This window comes from Trachinotus anak, unplaced genomic scaffold (assembly GCF_046630095.1).
Source record: "Trachinotus anak isolate AG129_WGS33_773 ecotype Australia unplaced genomic scaffold, CSIRO_AGI_Tana_v1 ptg000014l, whole genome shotgun sequence".
NCBI lineage: Eukaryota > Metazoa > Chordata > Actinopteri > Carangiformes > Carangidae > Trachinotus > Trachinotus anak.
The window spans coordinates 4,277,484-4,296,577 of NW_027273865.1; the positions used below are offsets into that span (position 1 = coordinate 4,277,484).

Sequence of the window (19,094 nt, forward strand, 5' to 3'; positions counted from 1 at the left end):
TGTGATTTGTGAAACAGAAAAAAACTGAGAAAACAAGGTCAAAGTAAAATAATTAAACATTTGACCAGATACTATATAAAAATATGATGCAACTTTAAAAGTTAAACTAAAACACTACTTAAAATGATTTGGACTAAATTAGTCAAAATAGTTTCTGTTTTATTTTTCTGTTCTCGGCTGAGGTGAATTTTCAGGTCAAAGATCAGAGGAGGTCCTGTGAGGGTTCTGATCCTGAATCCTGAAACATTAGAACTGGGTTAACTTTAATGGCAGACTTTACAGACTGGTGTAATTGGGACTGGGATGTTTGGACCACTTTAATCAGCTTAAATCCACATTAACTGTTCTTCTTTGTTCTTGTGTCTGTTCTGTGTGAACTGAAGTTTAGTCCCTTGAATCCTGAACAGTGTCACGGAGAGAATGGCAATTCCTCTACCCTGAACCTCCAATAAGGCGTGGATGTTATATTATCACAGTGTGTTCAGGTCCTCTCAAGTGCTCTTAGATGGTCTGACAGGGAGTCTCAGAGGGTCTGAAAGGGACTCAGATAGTCTCAGAGGGTCTCACAGGAGGCTCAGATGTGAGGTGATGGCTGGATGTCCCTGAGGGTCCAGGTGAATCTCTGGGGTCCTCTTATGAACAGTAGAAATTGTGTGTTCAGAAACAGGTCAGTGGTGTTGGTGTCCAGTAAGGTTTCTGTTTACTGGGATCCAGTTTCAGGACCAGGAAGCCAGGGAAAGTGACACACAGCTAGTGTCACATTGTAACATCTTATGTAACAGAGCTCTGCTCCGACTGCTGCTGTGCTAAACCTTAAGGCAGGGTGGGTCAGCATCAAACCAGTGTCTGTATTCAGGGTCCAGGAGGAGGTGGTGGATGAAAGGGAGGGAAAGACAATGGACAGGTTGTGACAGAACCATGTGACATATTGATGTCATCTTTTGACTGGTTTTCCTTAGAGCAGTGGTTAAAATCTCAGGTGAAGTCAGCTCCAGTGTATTTACAGCACTGATGATGTGTTCAGAGGCAGCATTGACCTTGGGATAAATGTAAATGAGAATAAAAAATAACTGATGGATAAAAAGGATGGAATGACTCAGACTCTCAAGGAATGATGAATGAAATTCAGAGACGTCTCAGCCTCATCTGTGCAGGTCACAAGACAGAGAGGTTGAGAAGCTCTGGTTGAGTCTGTGATGATGTGTCGTATTTTATAAACTCCTCACTGTTCTGAACAGGAACTCTAACTGTAAACTGTGAACTGTGAACTGTGATCTGTGATCTGTGAACTGTAACTGTAACTGTAAACTAAACTGTTGACTGTAACTGTAAACTAAACAGTAAACAGTAAACTGTAACTGTAACTGTAACCGTAACTGTAACTGTAACCGTAAACTAAACTATAAACTAAACTGAAAACTGTAAACTTTAACTTAAAACTAACTGAAAACTGTAACTGTGAACTGTAACTAACTGTGAACTGTAACTGTAAACTGTAAACTGTAAACTGTAAACTGTAAACTGTAAACACTAAACAGTAAACTGTAACTGTAACTGTAACTGCAACTGTAAACTAAACTGAAAACTGTAAACTGTAAACTTTAACTTAAATCTAACTGAAAACTGTAACTGTGAACTGTAACTAACTGTGAACTGTAACTAACTGTGAACTGTAACTGTAAACTGTAAACTGTAAACTGTAAACACTAAACAGTAAACTGTAACTGTAACTGTAACTGTAACTGTAACTGTAAACTAAACTGTAAACTGTAAACTGTAACTGTAACTGTGAACTGTGAACTGTGAACTGTGAACTGTGAACTGTAACTGTAACTGTAAACTAAACTGTTGACTGTAACTGTAAACTAAACTGTAAACACGAAACACGAAACAGTAAACTGTAACTGTAACTGTAACTGTGAATTGTGAACTGTAACTGTAACTGTAACTGTAACTGTAAACTGTAACTGTGAACTGTGAACTGTGAATTGTAACTATAACTGTAAACTAAACTGTTGACTGTAACAGTAAACTAAACTGTAAACACGAAACACGAAACACGAAACACTAAACAGTAACTGTAACTGTAACTGTAACTGTAAACTAAACTGTAAACTGTAAACTGTAAACTGTAAACTGTAACTTAAAACTAACTGAAAACTGTAACTGTGAACTGTAACTAACTGTGAACTTTTGAGGGTGATGTGAGTTTTTTGTGTTTGCTCTGTTAGTTACATCACAGTAACACACACACACACACACAGACACAGATATATATTGTATGTTTCATTATCTCTCTCTTTAGGTCAGTGTTGTTTATCCATCAAAGTTTTTGCCTCTGGCTGAACACAAACCTTCTTGTGTGTATGTGAGTGTGTGTGTGTGTGTGCGTGTGTGTGTGTCTGTCATTTTCAGTGATAGAACCAAAAACAACACAATAAGCTGAGAACAAAAGTCAGACCTACAGTTACACTGTAGGTCTGGTAACACACACCTGTTTCACATGGTTCAGGCTCCGCCTCTGTCATGTCTTCACACAAACTGTGATGAACATGTGAAACAACAATATGAACCAGTGAAATACATATTGATCAGATGAGTTTCAGGTATGTGGTAAACTGCAGCTCACAGCTGAGAGTTCAAACACCCATCAGGTGTGGTGGAACACCTGGCTCAGGTAGACTACATGACCACAGTACTCCACAGGTGACCGACATGACCTACATGAATCCTCCCATCCTAATTCCCAGGACTCGGCACTGACAAAGTCGCACCAATAGATTGTGTCTCTGTGCAGGATCCCGTGACGGTCAGGCCAGCTGGTCCACACATAGAGGGATCACAGTTACACCTGTGGAGTCCTAATCAGGTCAGCTTCATCTGAGAGAGACTTCACAGTGGGAGTGGAAACAAAGACCAGCAGGATCCTGTTCACACATACAGAGGGTTCACAGGTCTATAAACTGGAACACTATTAATTGTGTGTGTGTGTGTTTGTGTGTGTGCGTGTGAGACTGAATCACTGCTGATCAGAAATAAAAAAGTGAGAGAGCTGTCTCCATGTTTGACAAATGAGACATTAAATGAGACAATGGACTCTCATCCTCCTCAGACTCAGAGTCAGACTCAGACTTTCCTTCTCTCTCTGTCTCTCTGTCTCTGTCTCTCTCTTTCATCTAAATGTGACGGTGTTATGTTCTTTGTTGTTCTTAACCACACGATTGTGTTTTAATGACTGAAATTATTCATATGAAATAACTGAGTATGATAAAGTCTCTCAGCCTTGGGGGGTGTCAGTAAAATGGGAGGGAGGGACATGCTCTGGTATGTGTCTGTATGCTCATGTCTATTTGTCATCATTATTAGGGGTTCAAGCCCGCGGGGGGCTAGGGGATGCGTATGCAAGGCAATGTGTCTCCCAGTACCAGCGGTGCTTGCAACCCTATTGTAATTGTTCAGATTTTTATTATTCATCTCTATTATTAGGGGTCCATGCCCACGGGGGGCTGGAGGACATGTATGCAAGACAACACGTCTTCCAGTACCAGCAGTGCTGGGAACCCTATTGTAATTGTCCAGATTTTTACTCTTCTTCTTCTCTATTATTAGGGGTCCAAACCCATGGTGGGCTGGGGGATGTGTATGCAAGGCAACACATCTCTCAGTACGAACAGTGCTGGGAACCCTATTGAATTTGTATTTCAGATTTTTATTCTTCTTCTCTATTATTATTTTTATTTTTCTAAACCATTCAAAGCAGTGAGGTGCTTTTCGCATGGTAGGTACAGGGGCTGGCACGTAACCCAGATGCAAAAAATGACACGCCCACCCCACCACTATAATCAAGGTAAATATCTTTTGGCCAGTAAATCCCAAACCATATGTTGCGCATTCAAAAACCTTATATCCTTGTGTTCCCTGAATTCAGTTGAATCTCATGAGCTATGCCACGACCATTTACACCTAATTTTTTCCCGCAAAATCGCGAAATATTAAAAACCTACTTTTTTGAACTCCTCCTACACTTTTTGACCGATCTGCTTGAAACTTGGCACGTACAATTTTGAGACCTACTTGATCTAAAGTTATCAAAATAATTTTGAATTTTGATTTCAAGAATTTTTCTCTCCCGTAGTTTGTGCTTCTCCTCTCTCTCCCTCTCTCTGTCCTCATTCTGCAGGTATCTCTGCCTCTGGAGCAGCAGGATCCAGATCCACCACTACTCATCATTACTATTAACCACTGTTATCTGTCATTATTATTGATAATACCATTACCTACACAGCTGTTCCTGGTCTCTCTCTCTCTCTTCTCCTCTCTCCTCCCCCCACCCCCCCTTTTTTTCTCCTCCTAAATCCAACCGGTCAAGGCAGACGGCCGCCCACCCTGAGCTCAGTTCTGTTGGAGGTTTCTTCCTGTTAAAAGGGAGTTTTTCCTCCCCCCTGACGCCAAGCGCTTGCTCTTTGTGGGAACTGTTGGATTTTTCTCTGTAACAAAGTATGGTCTTGACCTTACCCTGTAAAGTGCCTTTGAGATAATGTATATTATGATTTGGCGCTATACAAATAAAATTGAATTGAATTGAATTGAAGAATTGCACCAATATTAACAAACAAAATTTTATCGCTAGCTATCAAAGTACATATTGTTACATATCTTCCCCAAACAAAGTTGTACTAGCACCAAATTTTGGATACGCAATTGGCATGAAATTGTGAGCTAATCTGTTGCCCTAATTTGGTGAACTGTGGCCACTAAGGGGTGCTACAAATGTGGAAAATTTATATCTCATAAATGGCTGCACCGATTTCTACAAAATTTGGTGGGTAGATTCTATACAAACTACTAAATACAAACTATTTATTTCACCTGAAATATTAATCTGAGAGCCATGAAATTCATACAGTCCCTGTAGACTGGTACAGAAACCTTACATAAGAAAAATTACATCTGTGTGCCACCAGACCAGGGGGCGCCAAAATCATGAACATTTACATGTCATAACAGTTGCTTGGATTTGTATGAAAATTGGTATGCATAATGAAGGGTGATTCCTGAGTGCAGGCATAAAGCTTGGTGATGATTGCTCAAAGTGGGTGGGACTTATTCCAACAAATCCAATTCATACCACAATTGGCCATCACCTGTTACAATACACTTCCCATTACAGTGACAACTGCAGCTCTGACACTGGCGTGCCTCCCGACGCTTGCCTCTTGTGCATCATGCCGTGGGCCCGACTCTGTCGGAACCTGCAGGGAGCGGGGGACAACCTATGTGGGAGACTTGGTTCTAGCTATTATCATTATTGCTGCTTCAACTACATTGCAGACTCTTCCAGTCTTTAGGGCCGGTGGTGGGCTCAGGAGGTAGAGACTTAGATTAAGTTCTAAGACTTTTGGACTTGGGTTAATGGCTGCTGGTCTAGTGGTGCTGTTGGTTGATGGGGGGCAGGGGTGAGGGGGTACCTGAGCTAATCTGACAGTGTTTCTCCACAGGAAGTAAACATAAATAGCTGATTTGTTAACTAGATGTTGTTGTGGCCCTTCATCTCCTTCACTGGACCTGAATGGTGTCTGTCTGGATCCTGCTGTGCAGCAGGTGTTTGCCCTCTATACTGACACTGCTTCACAATAAAAGCTTTTAATGTGAAGCAGGAACAGGACATGTCTGAGGTCTCAAAGTCCAATCAGGACCAGGGGAGTGAGACTAAACTCCAGACCATGAGATTCAGGTAGAGGCTACAGAAGGACTGAGAACTCCACCATGTTTCAGGCTCTGAACTGGACTCTGAGGCAGGCGTCCTTTGTCTGTCTCTGGCTATCTGAGGGTTCACACTTTCAGTGAATTTAAATCTGACTTCTTTTTGACCAGTGATACACAAATAAGTGATTCAGCAGGATGTTAGTCCTGACAGACCTGGAGATGGATTCACAATCTAACTTCAGGACCAGTATATCCTGCTTATGGCATAGGATCAGAACTAGAGCGGATCAGAACTGAGTCCAGACCAGGTTTTTTCTTTAGTGTTTCAGAGGAGAAAACCACTGACAGGGGGTGAAAACTTCTGTAGAACAGTGAAGTCTGAGGATGATGATGATGAAGGTCATCAGTGTTTTAACACACAGTGTGTGGAGAATGACGTGTGTGTACATTGTGATGCGACACCTGTGTGTATTGTAATGAGGTCACAGTGTACATTAAAGACAAAACACAAAAACACAGACCTACTTCTTATGAAACAAAGACACGACACACACACCCACACACACACACCTGTGGGTGGGTCAGTAGGCGTTGAGGTGGGTGGAGTCTAGGTGTTTTATTAGCAGCTGTGACTGTGACAGGTGAGATCAGCTGCAGGTGACAGCGGAGACATCAAATCGGTGAGTAACTGAGACATCTTTAAAAATAAATAGATAAATAAATCACGAATGATGAAAAATTACATATTTGATTAGCAGAACTGTAAAATGTAAAAAAAAAAAAAAAAAACTGAAGGAAAAATATTTGAAAATAGAAAAAAAAAAATTTTTTAATGAATGAAAATGTCAGAGATTTAAATAAATGTACAAGTTCATAAATGTATTATTATATGTTTATTATCAGAATGTGTTTCATATTTACATCAACAGTAATAATAATAATCATTAAGCCTTATGCTCTTTCTCAGCCACTACTTTCCTCCAGGGAATGTTGTCTGGCATTGCCATCCCTGCACACAAGGCAATCTCAGTCCAGATTGTTCTGGTCTGTGGTTTCCTGATGGTGGAATGAGGTCGAACCAAATTCTATCAGAGCAGGGGCGTCCCTTTCTATTTTCATTTCATTTAAATTTATTTTTTTGAAAACTCATCTATTCTGAGAGCACCTCCTTTCCTAAAATCTTAATATGTTTCTGATGCACTTTCTTATACAATCTCCCAGCACTTATAAAATAGATGTATTACCTAAAACTTACACAAAGGTTTCCCACTGCACTGTAGCTTTACTATTGTCCTTCACTTGTAAGTCGTTTTGGATAAAAGCGTCTGACTGATGAGTAAATGTAAATTTAATGTAAATATAATAAAATCAGAGTAGTGGAGTTTTGGTGTTGTCTCTCACCTGTCAGTGAATATGTGAATTAGGGTTGTCACAAGAACCGATACTTCCGGTACCAATTCGATACCAACGGACAAAAAATACATCGATACCTGCTTTTTTCTGGTACCGTCAGAACCGAATATTCAACTTTTCCCTCGGCGAGCCGTGTCGATTCTTGGCGGAAGTGAAGGGGAAGAAGAAAACCTGCGCTAACAATAACAATGGCTTCAGCAAGTGGGAGTGGAAGCACAACACGTCGGCTCGGTGACGGAACAGGTACGAAGAGTCGCGAGTGGAAATATTTTGCATTCGAGGCGGATGAATACGGAGCAATTCTAGACACAAACAAGCCGACATGCAAACAGTGCCTGGTATTAGAGGTTTTAGTTATGTGAGATCAGGCTCCACACCACTGTAGTTTAGTTATTTATTTGCATATTCATAAGAAGAAGAATATTGTTTGTTTTATATTCTTGAAGGCTCCATGCCACTGCTGTTCTTTTTTGAATGTAAATAGTTGAATATTGTTGTTATTTATTACCATAAAGCACAGTATTGCTTGTTCTTATAGTGGTATTAAATACTTGACAGTTTAAAGCAGTTTTCAATAAATTAGTGAATTTAAAAGTACATGGGTTCAGTTTTTTTTTTTTTTTAACCGTGGTATCGAATTAGTATCGAGAATTGTGGAAAATCACAGGTATTGGGATCGACAACTGAAATTCTGGTATCCTGACAACCCTAATGTGAATATGTTTAATGTTCAGACATTAACCTTTGAGTGCAGTTTGTTTCCATCAGGCTGAGTCACTTTAGCTATGTAAATGTATTTATTTATTGATAATTGATTGATTATAACTGAAAAGTTCCTGTCTTCCTTTTTTATGGAAATGTTTCTCATCCTGATAAAAAAAAAATTAATTAGTTGTACTTATCCTTTAAAAGAAGCACTGTCCCTTTAAGAACAGCTGTATATGTCATAAAACTGCTGGTTCTGGTTGACATCAGTGACACACTGCACCTTCAATATGTTTCATATCTTTATACATAAAATGATGCGACAGCACAGTGTGTTGTGTTTACAATATTTCACTGTGTAAGTAAACATAATAAATGTGTTAGTGTGACCTGATGATCCAGTTTCTGCTTTTCAAATCAGGACAAGGTCTCTGCTCACCACATGATGATGATGATGACGATGATGACAAAGATCTTTGTGAATCAGAAGTCAAAGCAGAGGCCAGTGGTTAATGCTACTTTAAAATGTCTCTGCAGACCGACCATGCTGCCCTTTGCTCTTCACTTTCTGTTGATGGTTGTGTCCCTCCCCATCATCGTGGCAATGCCTGAGCCCCTCTCCCCAGATGGCTGGGCTCTCCCCCTCCACCCTCCTCCTACTCACCCCCACCCACCCATGGACAGTGGACGCAGTTTTTACCCTGATGGAGACAACATGACAGAGCCGCCAGCCGGGGCCCTTGAAGCCTATTGCCAGATGCTGCTGCAGGGCCCGGTTCCCATCCCCTCAGACCAGATCCCCTGGTTCTGTCTATGCACACAGTGCCAGAGCACCCAGGGGCCCAAAGGAGACCGCGGAGACCGGGGACTGCCAGGTAAAGACAAAATAATACACAACTCTGTCAATACAGTGAATACAGTTGGGCTAAGACAAATGGTTTTGGTCCCAGGGGGTGGTTCTGATCCTGGACTGTGATATAAAGTATAATGGTCATGGACCAGCACCTGCATAAATGAAGCAACAGCAGCTGTAATATACCTTCAGTCCACCGTCCACTGGTGGCAGCACCAAGCTCTCTGCTGCGGAACACTGAAGAAGAAACACTGCAAGTTTAGATTCTGGGTTTGTATTGACTTTCTTCACAGTAATTTGTGCTGTTTGTTGCTTTACACTTGATCCTGATCCAGGACTGGTGTCTGGATCAGCACTCTGTTGACAGTATTATCTGTCCCAATGAACATGAGATGAACCCACTGTGTGTAGATTAACAAAAATACAGAGCTCATCCTGTCTCTCTCTCCTGCCAGGTAGCCCAGGTAGCCCTGGAAGAAGGGGTTTGACAGGGTTCAGAGGTCCTCCGGGTTCTGTGGGCAGACCAGGGATCAAAGGTAAACAGCTTCCTGATACCTCTTTCCACTTCAAATATCACTTTGACTGGTCCTGCTGTTCCTGATTCCTGTTGGTGTGTTTGACCTCAGGACAGAAAGGAGACGACGGTGAGAAGGGACAACAAGGACTGCCAGGACTGGTGGGACCCAAAGGAGACAGAGGCTTCAAAGGTGAGGCGAGTACTTTAATGTGGCTGGCTCCTCAGTTTCAGGCCCAGTTCCTGACCTGGTTTTTGTTAACCCATAGGTGACAAAGGTGATCAAGGACTGGAAGGTCGCCCAGGGGTTCAGGGTCCTAAAGGAGATGATGGAGTCTGTCCAGATGCCTGTGAGTCCAGCCAGACCCCCCCAGGAGCCCCAGGTCTACCTGGCCCTGCAGGACCCAGAGGTCTGCCTGGTACCCCAGGGCTGCAGGGGCCCAAAGGTTCTAAGGGTGATGTGGGTGATCTGGGTCACCCTGGTGCCCCTGGACCTGTGGGTGAGAAGGGAGAACCAGGGCCCCAGGGAGAGTGTACTTGTACAGATGGAGTAGATGGGAGTCCAGGACAGAAGGGGGACAAGGGAGTCAAGGGGGACCAGGGACAGACAGGGCCTGCAGGGCAGAGGGGCCTACAGGGAGATAAGGGAGACCTGGGACCCATTGGGATAATGGGTCCTCCTGGTTCCTGCATGCCCAGCATCCAGTCCGCATTTGCTGCAGGCCTGACATCCAGTTACCCGCCACCCAACACCCCCGTGGTCTTTTCCTATGTTCTCTACAACATCCAGGGGAGTTATGACCCCACCACTGGTCTCTACACCGCCCCCATCAATGGCACCTACATCTTCAATTACCACTTCACTGTCCATGAACGGGTCCTTAAAGTTGGCCTCTTTCTAAATTTCATGCCAGTTGTTAAAACCACAGATCCCAAAGTGTTAGGGACCACCTCGCATTCAGTCATCCTTCACCTGGCCCGGGGGGACAGGGTTTGGATTCAGGTGAAGGATTCGGTCACTAATGGCATGTATGCTGGTACTGAGGCCAGCAGCACCTTCTCTGGCTTCTTACTCCACCCAGATACATGTGATGTGGCCTTAATTCGAGCCTCCATGCCCCCGATGAAGCTACCTGAGGGCGGATACAGTTGGGGCGAAATACAGGCGCCCACCACCACCAAAACTCCTTCTTCACCTGCTGGTGGAGGATCCAACTAATGATCAAATTAGGCCCCTGATCATCTAGAAGGTGCAGAATAAATTATATCTAACCACCATAATGTGCTCTCCTTAAAAACATATCACACCAATCAAATAACACACACACAACTGAGGCGGAGACCAGCCCAGACCACCACCAGATGAGTGAGTGAACCAAAACCAGAATAACTCAGCAGTGCATTATCTATAAAATCCAACAGACTTGAGTCTGAGTGTAAAACTAACCCAAATTCAGATGAATCAGCCACAAATTAAAAGCAGGATCAGAACTTAGACCCCTTCACACGTTTAGTCAGTGTAAGTTATGATGATGAAGGTCCAAGTCAGTGTGCTCTGAATAGACTGATTTGCACAATCAAACGACCTCTAGTTTGTCCTGAATGTCCACAGCAGAGACAGAAATGCTGGTAGATCACCTGACAAACATAAGGTGACCCTGAGGGCTCAACACAAAAACAGACAAAATACAAATTCAGAAAACATCTTCAACTTGACAACACATCTGCTGCAAATACACACAATAGAGATGTTTTACACACAGTGAGGGGAGGGGCACTCCTGTGGATCACCTGGTAGAACCTGTACCATGAAGGTGTAGTCCTGACCGCAGCAGCCACAGGTTGGAGTCCGACCTGTGTCTCTTTGCTGCACATCATCCTCTGACTTTCCTGTCACAATCACAATAAATTACCTTTTAAAAAGTGAGGAACCCATCTGGACACACTTACATGGATGTATCATTATACATATTACATGTATAATGATAAATGTAATAATAATGATACATGCTTGTGTTTTATGAAGTTGCAGTGTGTTGAGCTCCCAGGACCACCGTACAAACAGATTGTTTGACCCTCTTCATCACAGACCGGTCCAAATGAAACCACCATGTCTGAGACACCTGTCAAAGACTAACCACTGAGAGCCTCTGCAGAGTGTGTGTGGGGGGGGTTCAGGTTTCAGGAGACATGCAGCAGGTTTGTTTTTTTTTTTTGCTGGTGGCCCTGAGGTTCTGAATCTGGCACAAGGACCAGGTCTCATAGAGACATGGTGGTCTCTGCTTGGTTCAGATCAGGTTTCTGGTGTGTTGATGTGACATAAACCCATTTTAAACTGTGGCGTCTTCACTGCACTGAAACTGCAGCTTCAGCTGAACTTTTGAATCTTTTTTTTGACAGTTTCAGTTTTGTGGCTTTTCTGTTTTTGCTGTTTATTTTCTTTATGCGACTTCAGAGTCATGACAGTGCCTTGTTGTTCATCATCCTGCTTAATCATCTAATGGAGACCTCGGGGTCTCTGCTGATGACACCCTGTGGTGCTGGTGTGTGAATCCTTTATCTCACATCTTGTCTTTGTCTTTTTGTGCAAACTGCTGCGATTTCCTGCCTGTGTTGGAGCTTTAAAGGCAGTGAGTGACCTGATGATCCCCTGACATTGATCCTACAGCGGCACAGTAAAGTGATATACCATCTCGCTTCAGATCCACCTCACCTCACTGGGCAGGGTGTCCCTGAGGTTTTCTGTTCTCCAACAATGGAACAAAGAGGGTGTAGAGTCTGTTATGCCCTAATGACTCGGTAGAGACAGGATCCTTAAACAGCTACAAAACATCTGATCTCTCTGTGTCCATCTCTTCACTTGGCAACTGAAGACAAAACTAAACTCAGAGACGCCTCAGAAACTGGATTCAGGGCAGCACCTCCTGAGTCCCAGAAGAACCTGATCTCTGTAGGTCTCTCCTGTCCAGGTGGAGACAGGTGGACAGCAGCAGACTCAGATTCACTGGACACATGCTGCAGCCTGTGTTACAGTGTTAGTGTGGACAATGACCAGTTATGAGATGTTCTTGAGACCTGAGTCATGGTTTAAAGACGTCAAGTCTGACACAACTGGTTTTACCTCAGTTTGTTCCGGTGGTTCAGTCCACACACCTCAGCAGGCAGGACTGAGGGAATCATATCTATTATCATATATATATGATAATATATATATCATATTGTATCTGAGGGAAATATAAAATGTTTAAACGTGTTCACGGCTGTTCTTCTTCTCTGGACCAACATCCGAACAACAGGTGAGACTGAGCAGAGTTAAATACAGGACTCAAAAAAAGGCAGGTGAATGACAGGTGGCAGGTGTTGACTGGACTTCAGGTGTGTGCTTTATAAACTGATCTGAGGAGGAGCCAGGTGAAGGAAAAGGTGTGAGGTTCTCCATTTCATTAGAATCACCAGAGCCATATGTGGACAAGGTTAGACTAGGATCTGGGACTGGGACAATTGGAATACCTGTCTTAAAACCAGAAACTTAAACCTGTAGAAAGTTTTTGTATGTGGTGGTTTTCTTCTGATAAACAATAAACAACTGATTAATCGTCAATTGTTCTTTCTCAGAAAAAATATCCAATAAAACAATGAAATAAATCATCAGGTGTGTGTCTCTGTGTGTGTGCATGTGTGTGTGTCTCAGTGAAGCTACACAGGTCTAACATGATGACACGCATCTGAAGTGTCTTTAAACACATCAAGCTCTGTCTTACACCTAACCCTAACTGTCTCAGTTTCAGACTGACACAGTCGTTGTCCCGTCAGCGTTCATGTTTAAATAACACACACACTTGTGACCATTGCAGCACCCATGGGTGGTTGGTCTTAAAACCATCAGGAGCAGTGGAAAGTGACTGACCAACAGAAACCTGGTCTGAAGTGAGAGTGATCCTCCCACACAGAACACACACTGTTACACACAAGCAGAGTGAGCTGACAGTGAGCTCAGGTGTTTGGATCAGTCAGGTGGAACATCACAACAGCCTCAGGAGGTCAGAGCATTCTGTGTGACACGTGTGTTGTATAACGTTGTCGTGTCTGTGAACGTTGTCGGCAGAGAAGTTTCTTTCTTCTCACATGGTAAATCCTCCAGTATTTGTCATTCATCATCTGCATCAGTCCACAGTTGGCGTTGCAACTGCTCGCCAGATACTCTATCCAAAATTCTCTGAAAACACTATCTTGAATTGACTTTTTATCCAGTTTTAAGCCAGTTTCTAATGTTATATGTTAGATCTTACCTCTTTTAAATATCACTTTTAACTGGAAAAAGTATTTAAGTCACCACAAACCCGGAATTTTACTTATCTTTGAAAGTACAGCAGTGGCAGAGAAACCATATCTCTGCACTATTTTGGAGTGGAGGATACCTATACGGAAAACTTCACCATATTACTGTTGTGAGTTACTCTGGACAAAACTCAGCTAAAATGGCCGTATGTGTGGACTGCAAACACAAATACTCACAGTTAAAGGATGATCTTCATCGTCTAGAGTCAGAACTCCAGAAAAAGGATGAAATGATTGAAAGCTTCGTTTCAGTGGCTACTGCCCAGGCCAAGTACATTTCCCATCTACGATCCTTCGCCTTCCTACCTGGTGTCGCAGTTGATGTCAGCCTCTGCAGCCGCTCTTCCCTGGTTCACTTCGATGAATGCTGGCGCCGTGGCGGTCAGCACACACTCACGCCGACACTCCCCTCTCCTTCTTCAGTTTCACCTCAGGAAACTGTTACCTGCACTAGCCCCCCCTGCCAACGGAGTATCTACTAGATACTAGACAAACAAGATAAGCATATTTTACAAAACTGATAAGAGAGAACCAGAACAACCCAAAAATCCTTTTTTCAACTACTGATCATTTAATTACCCCTATTTTTAATAAATCTAGGACTATATCAACAAACTCTAAATGTGAAGAATTTGCAGTCCACTTCAGTAATAAAATAGCTACAATTCAGTCAAATTTACTTCAATCCCAGTCTATGAATTTTAACACCCATGAACCTTTGTTTTTATCTGAGGAAACACTAGAGAAAGACTAGAGAAATTTGTCCTGGTTGATGCGGAGATGCTTGGTGAAATTATCTCACAGTTAAAACCAGCAACCTGCGTTTTAGATCCTATTCCTACGTCCTTTTTCAAAACAATTCATGGCTTTTTAAATGAACATATTCTTAATATTGTAAATTACTCCCTTCAGACAGGTGTTTTCCCCACTGCTTTTAAGACTGCCATGGTCAAACCCCTCTTGAAGAGAAATAATTTTGATCTCTCATTTCCCAGTAGCTACAGACCAGTGTCCAACCTTTCATTTTTAAGCAAAGCATTGTTTTTAATCAGTTGAATTATTTAATTAAGTTAAGCAATATTTTTGAACAGAACCAGTCACAGCACAGAGACCGAACTGGTCAAGGTTTTAAATGACCTTAGACATAATATGGACATGAAAAAACTCTCTGTGCTAGTGATACTGGATCTTACTGCTGCTTTTGACACAGCACATCACTTAATTCTTTTAAATAGACTTCACAAGCTGGTTGGCATCTCGGGTACTATTTTTAATTGGTTCAAATCCTGTCTTACAGAGAGAAAAGTTTATGTGAGCATCGATGAATGTACATCGAAAAGCTATGAAGTGGATTGTGGTGTCCCCCAAGGCTCAATTTTAGGTCCATCTCTTTTTAATTTATACATACTGCCTTTTGGAAATGTCATCAGGAGGCATGGTATAAACTTCCATAGTTACGCTGATGACACACAGCTGTACATTACTGTGTCTCCTGACTCAGGGCCACTTGATGCCCTTTTTTTACTGTATTTAAGATATTATTTATATATTATATTATACTATATATTTAGAAGTCAGGAAGACTCAAGCAGACTCAGACTCAGGCAGACTCAGTCAGACTCAGACTCAGGCAGACTCAGACTCAGACTCAGTCAGATTCAGACTCACTTTGACTCAGATTCAGACAGACTCAGACTTAGATTCAGTTAGACTCAGACTCAGTCAGACTCTGACTCAGACAAACTCAGTCAGATTCAGACTCACTTCGACTCAGACTCAGACAGACTCAGACTCAGTCACATTCAGACTCATACTCACTCTGATTCAGTCTCAATCAGACTCAGAACTCAGACAGACTCAGATAGTCAGAATCAGACAGACTCACTTTGACTCGGACTTAGTCGGACTCAGACAGATTCAGACTCAGTCAGACTCAGACTCAGTCAGATACAGATTCATACTCACTCAGGCAGACTTAGATGCAGACTCAAGCAGACTCAGACTCAGTGAGACTCAGACTTGGGAAGACAGTCAGACTCAGACTCACTTCGACTCAGACCTACACAAACTCAGACTCAGTCAGACTCACTTCAGCTCAGACTGACTCTGATTCATTCAGACTCAGACTCAGGCAGACTCAGACTCAGATTCAGTAAGATTCAGTCTCACTTAGACTCAGACCCAGACAGACTCAGACAGACTCAGACTCGGGTATACTCAGACTCAGGCAGACTCGGACAGTCAGACTCTGAATCAGTCACACTCAGATAGACTCAGTCAGACTCAGACAAACTCAGACAGACTCAGACTCGGGTATACTCAGACTCAGGAGACTGGGACAGTCAGACTCAGACTCACACAGACAGACTCAGTCAGACTCAGACAGAATCAGACTCAGGCAGACTTAGACGCAGACTCAGGCAGACTCAGACTCAGTGAGACTCAGACCTTCACAGACTCAGATGCCGACAGACTCACTTCAACTCAGACGCAGTCAGGCTCAGTCACATTCGGACTCATACTTACTCTGATTCAGTCAGACTCAGCCTCACTCAGACTCAGACTCAGTCAGACTCTGTCTCACTTAGACTCAGACTCAGACAGACTCAGACTCGGGTATACTCAGACTCAGTCAGACTCAGACAAACTCAGATAGACTCAAACTCAGTCAGACTCACACTCAGTCAGACTCAGTTAGACTCAGACTCAGGCAGACTCAGACTCAGTCAGACACAGAAAGATTCAGACTCACACTCAGTCACATTCAGACAGACTCAGACTCAGGAAGACTCAGACAGACTCAGTCAGACTTAGACTCACTCAGACAGACTCAGACTCAGCCAGACTCAGAAAAATTCAGATTCAGACTCAAACTCTGATTCAGTCAGACTCAGACTCAGACTCAGATTCGACTCATCCAGTGTTTCTGTTAAATAACATTTGTTTTCTTGTCTGAAACAAACACATTTCCCTCCACAGTTTGTTTTATTCTCAGATAGGAAGCTCATTACATCAGGATGATTAACAATATACAACTTCTTCTATGACTCACATCACAGTTTGCTCTCTGACCTCTGACCTACAGAGTCCTTCACACATGTTCTACCCCCTGTGCTGATTTTAGGTCAGAACAAGGTCAGCAGAGGTCAACATTGTTGTTCTACTGCAGCAGTTACATCATCACAGAGATCATCAACAGTTTAGGAACTTGACTACTGATGGACAAGAGACTCAGGTCTGTGTCCTGCTGCTGGAACAGTCAGTAGCAGACCACAACTCCAGGGTTTCTGTTCTGGATGGAGGCAGAACGTCAGATCCTCTGGTTCTGAGCAGAAACACACACAGTAGCATTTCGACACTGTGTCTTCCTCTGAGGTGTGTCCACATCCCCACAGTGTCCCCTACAGGCTGCAGGCTGCACTACAGTCACACTACGACAGCAAACATAATCCAGACCATTTAACTGAGCGGGCGACAGAGGAAACATCACTAACATTAGAAACCATCCAGCCTTTGGACCAAACTGTGTCTGTCTTCAGGTCTGGATGGTGACGGACCTTTTTCAAAACAATTCATGGCTTTTTAAATGAACATATTCTTAATATTGTAAATTACTCCCTTCAGACAGGTGTTTTCCCCACTGCTTTTAAGACTGCCATGGTCAAACCCCTCTTGAAGAGAAATAATTTTGATCTCTCATTTCCCAGTAGCTACAGACCAGTGTCCAACCTTTCATTTTTAAGCAAAGCATTGTTTTTAATCAGTTGAATTATTTAATTAAGTTAAGCAATATTTTTGAACAGAACCAGTCACAGCACAGAGACCGAACTGGTCAAGGTTTTAAATGACCTTAGACATAATATGGACATGAAAAAACTCTCTGTGCTAGTGATACTGGATCTTACTGCTGCTTTTGACACAGCACATCACTTAATTCTTTTAAATAGACTTCACAAGCTGGTTGGCATCTCGGGTACTATTTTTAATTGGTTCAAATCCTGTCTTACAGAGAGAAAAGTTTATGTGAGCATCGATGAATGTACATCGAAAAGCTATGAAGTGGATTGTGGTGTCCCCCAAGGCTCAATTTTAGGTCCATCTCTTTTTAATTTATACATACTGCCTTTTGGAAATGTCATCAGGAGGCATGGTATAAACTTCCATAGTTACGCTGATGACACACAGCTGTACATTACTGTGTCTCCTGACTCAGGGCCACTTGATGCCCTTTTTTTACTGTATTTAAGATATTATTTATATATTATATTATACTATATATTTAGAAGTCAGGAAGACTCAAGCAGACTCAGACTCAGGCAGACTCAGTCAGACTCAGACTCAGGCAGACTCAGACTCAGACTCAGTCAGATTCAGACTCACTTTGACTCAGATTCAGACAGACTCAGACTTAGATTCAGTTAGACTCAGACTCAGTCAGACTCTGACTCAGACAAACTCAGTCAGATTCAGACTCACTTTGACTCAGACTCAGACAGACTCAGACTCAGTCACATTCAGACTCATACTCACTCTGATTCAGTCTCAATCAGACTCAGAACTCAGACAGACTCAGATAGTCAGAATCAGACAGACTCACTTTGACTCTGACTTAGTCGGACTCAGACAGATTCAGACTCAGTCAGACTCAGACTCAGTCAGATACAGATTCATACTCACTCAGGCAGACTTAGATGCAGACTCAAGCAGACTCAGACTCAGTGAGACTCAGACTTGGGAAGACAGTCAGACTCAGACTCACTTCGACTCAGACCTACACAAACTCAGACTCAGTCAGACTCACTTCAGCTCAGACTGACTCTGATTCATTCAGACTCAGACTCAGGCAGACTCAGACTCAGATTCAGTAAGATTCAGTCTCACTTAGACTCAGACCCAGACAGACTCAGACAGACTCAGACTCGGGTATACTCAGACTCAGGCAGACTCGGACAGTCAGACTCTGAATCAGTCACACTCAGATAGACTCAGTCAGACTCAGACAAACTCAGACAGACTCAGACTCGGGTATACTCAGACTCAGGAGACTGGGACAGTCAGACTCAGACTCACACAGACAGACTCAGTCAGACTCAGACAGAATCAGACTCAGGCAGACTTAGACGCAGACTCAGGCAGACTCAGACTCAGTGAGACTCAGACCTTCACAGACTCAGATGCCGACAGACTCACTTCAACTCAGACGCAGTCAGGCTCAGTCACATTCGGACTCATACTTACTCTGATTCAGTCAGACTCAGCCTCACTCAGACTCAGACTCAGTCAGACTCTGTCTCACTTAGACTCAGACTCAGACAGACTCAGACTCGGGTATACTCAGACTCAGTCAGACTCAGACAAACTCAGATAGACTCAAACTCAGTCAGACTCACACTCAGTCAGACTCAGTTAGACTCAGACTCAGGCAGACTCAGACTCAGTCAGACACAGAAAGATTCAGACTCACACTCAGTCACATTCAGACAGACTCAGACTCAGGAAGACTCAGACAGACTCAGTCAGACTTAGACTCACTCAGACAGACTCAGACTCAGCCAGACTCAGAAA

At 42.9% G+C, this 19,094-nt stretch overlaps 1 protein-coding gene and 1 long non-coding RNA gene across 2 annotated transcripts; one reads left to right on the plus strand and one right to left on the minus strand.

The window, feature by feature from the left end:
* Positions 1 to 7,278: 7,278 nt before the first annotated feature.
* On the plus strand, positions 7,279 to 12,836 carry LOC139632222 (complement C1q and tumor necrosis factor-related protein 9). The gene is made up of 5 exons (XM_071497043.1): positions 7,279 to 7,362; positions 8,362 to 8,699; positions 9,133 to 9,213; positions 9,304 to 9,384; positions 9,461 to 12,836. The coding sequence occupies exons 2-5, from the start codon at positions 8,369 to 8,371 to the stop codon at positions 10,408 to 10,410; spliced, it is 1,443 nt and encodes a 480-aa protein (XP_071353144.1). The 5' UTR covers positions 7,279 to 7,362; positions 8,362 to 8,368; the 3' UTR covers positions 10,411 to 12,836.
* Positions 12,837 to 16,495: 3,659 nt separating this feature from the next.
* LOC139632390 (uncharacterized) lies at positions 16,496 to 17,080 on the minus strand. The gene is made up of 2 exons (XR_011693550.1): positions 16,807 to 17,080; positions 16,496 to 16,766 (listed from the first exon to the last, which is right to left on the minus strand). It is a non-coding gene; the product is annotated as an uncharacterized lncRNA (long non-coding RNA).
* Positions 17,081 to 19,094: the final 2,014 nt, after the last annotated feature.

Excerpts from the sequence above, each read along its gene's own strand:
- LOC139632222 (XM_071497043.1), top strand. The coding sequence starts at position 8,369 with ATGCTGCCCTTTGCTCTTCACTTTCTGTTGATGGTTGTGTCCCTCCCC. Across the intron at positions 8,700-9,132 it reads CGGAGACCGGGGACTGCCAG|GTAGCCCAGGTAGCCCTGGA; the intron begins GTAAAGACAAAA and ends CTCTCCTGCCAG. Across the intron at positions 9,214-9,303 it reads GGGCAGACCAGGGATCAAAG|GACAGAAAGGAGACGACGGT; the intron begins GTAAACAGCTTC and ends GTTTGACCTCAG.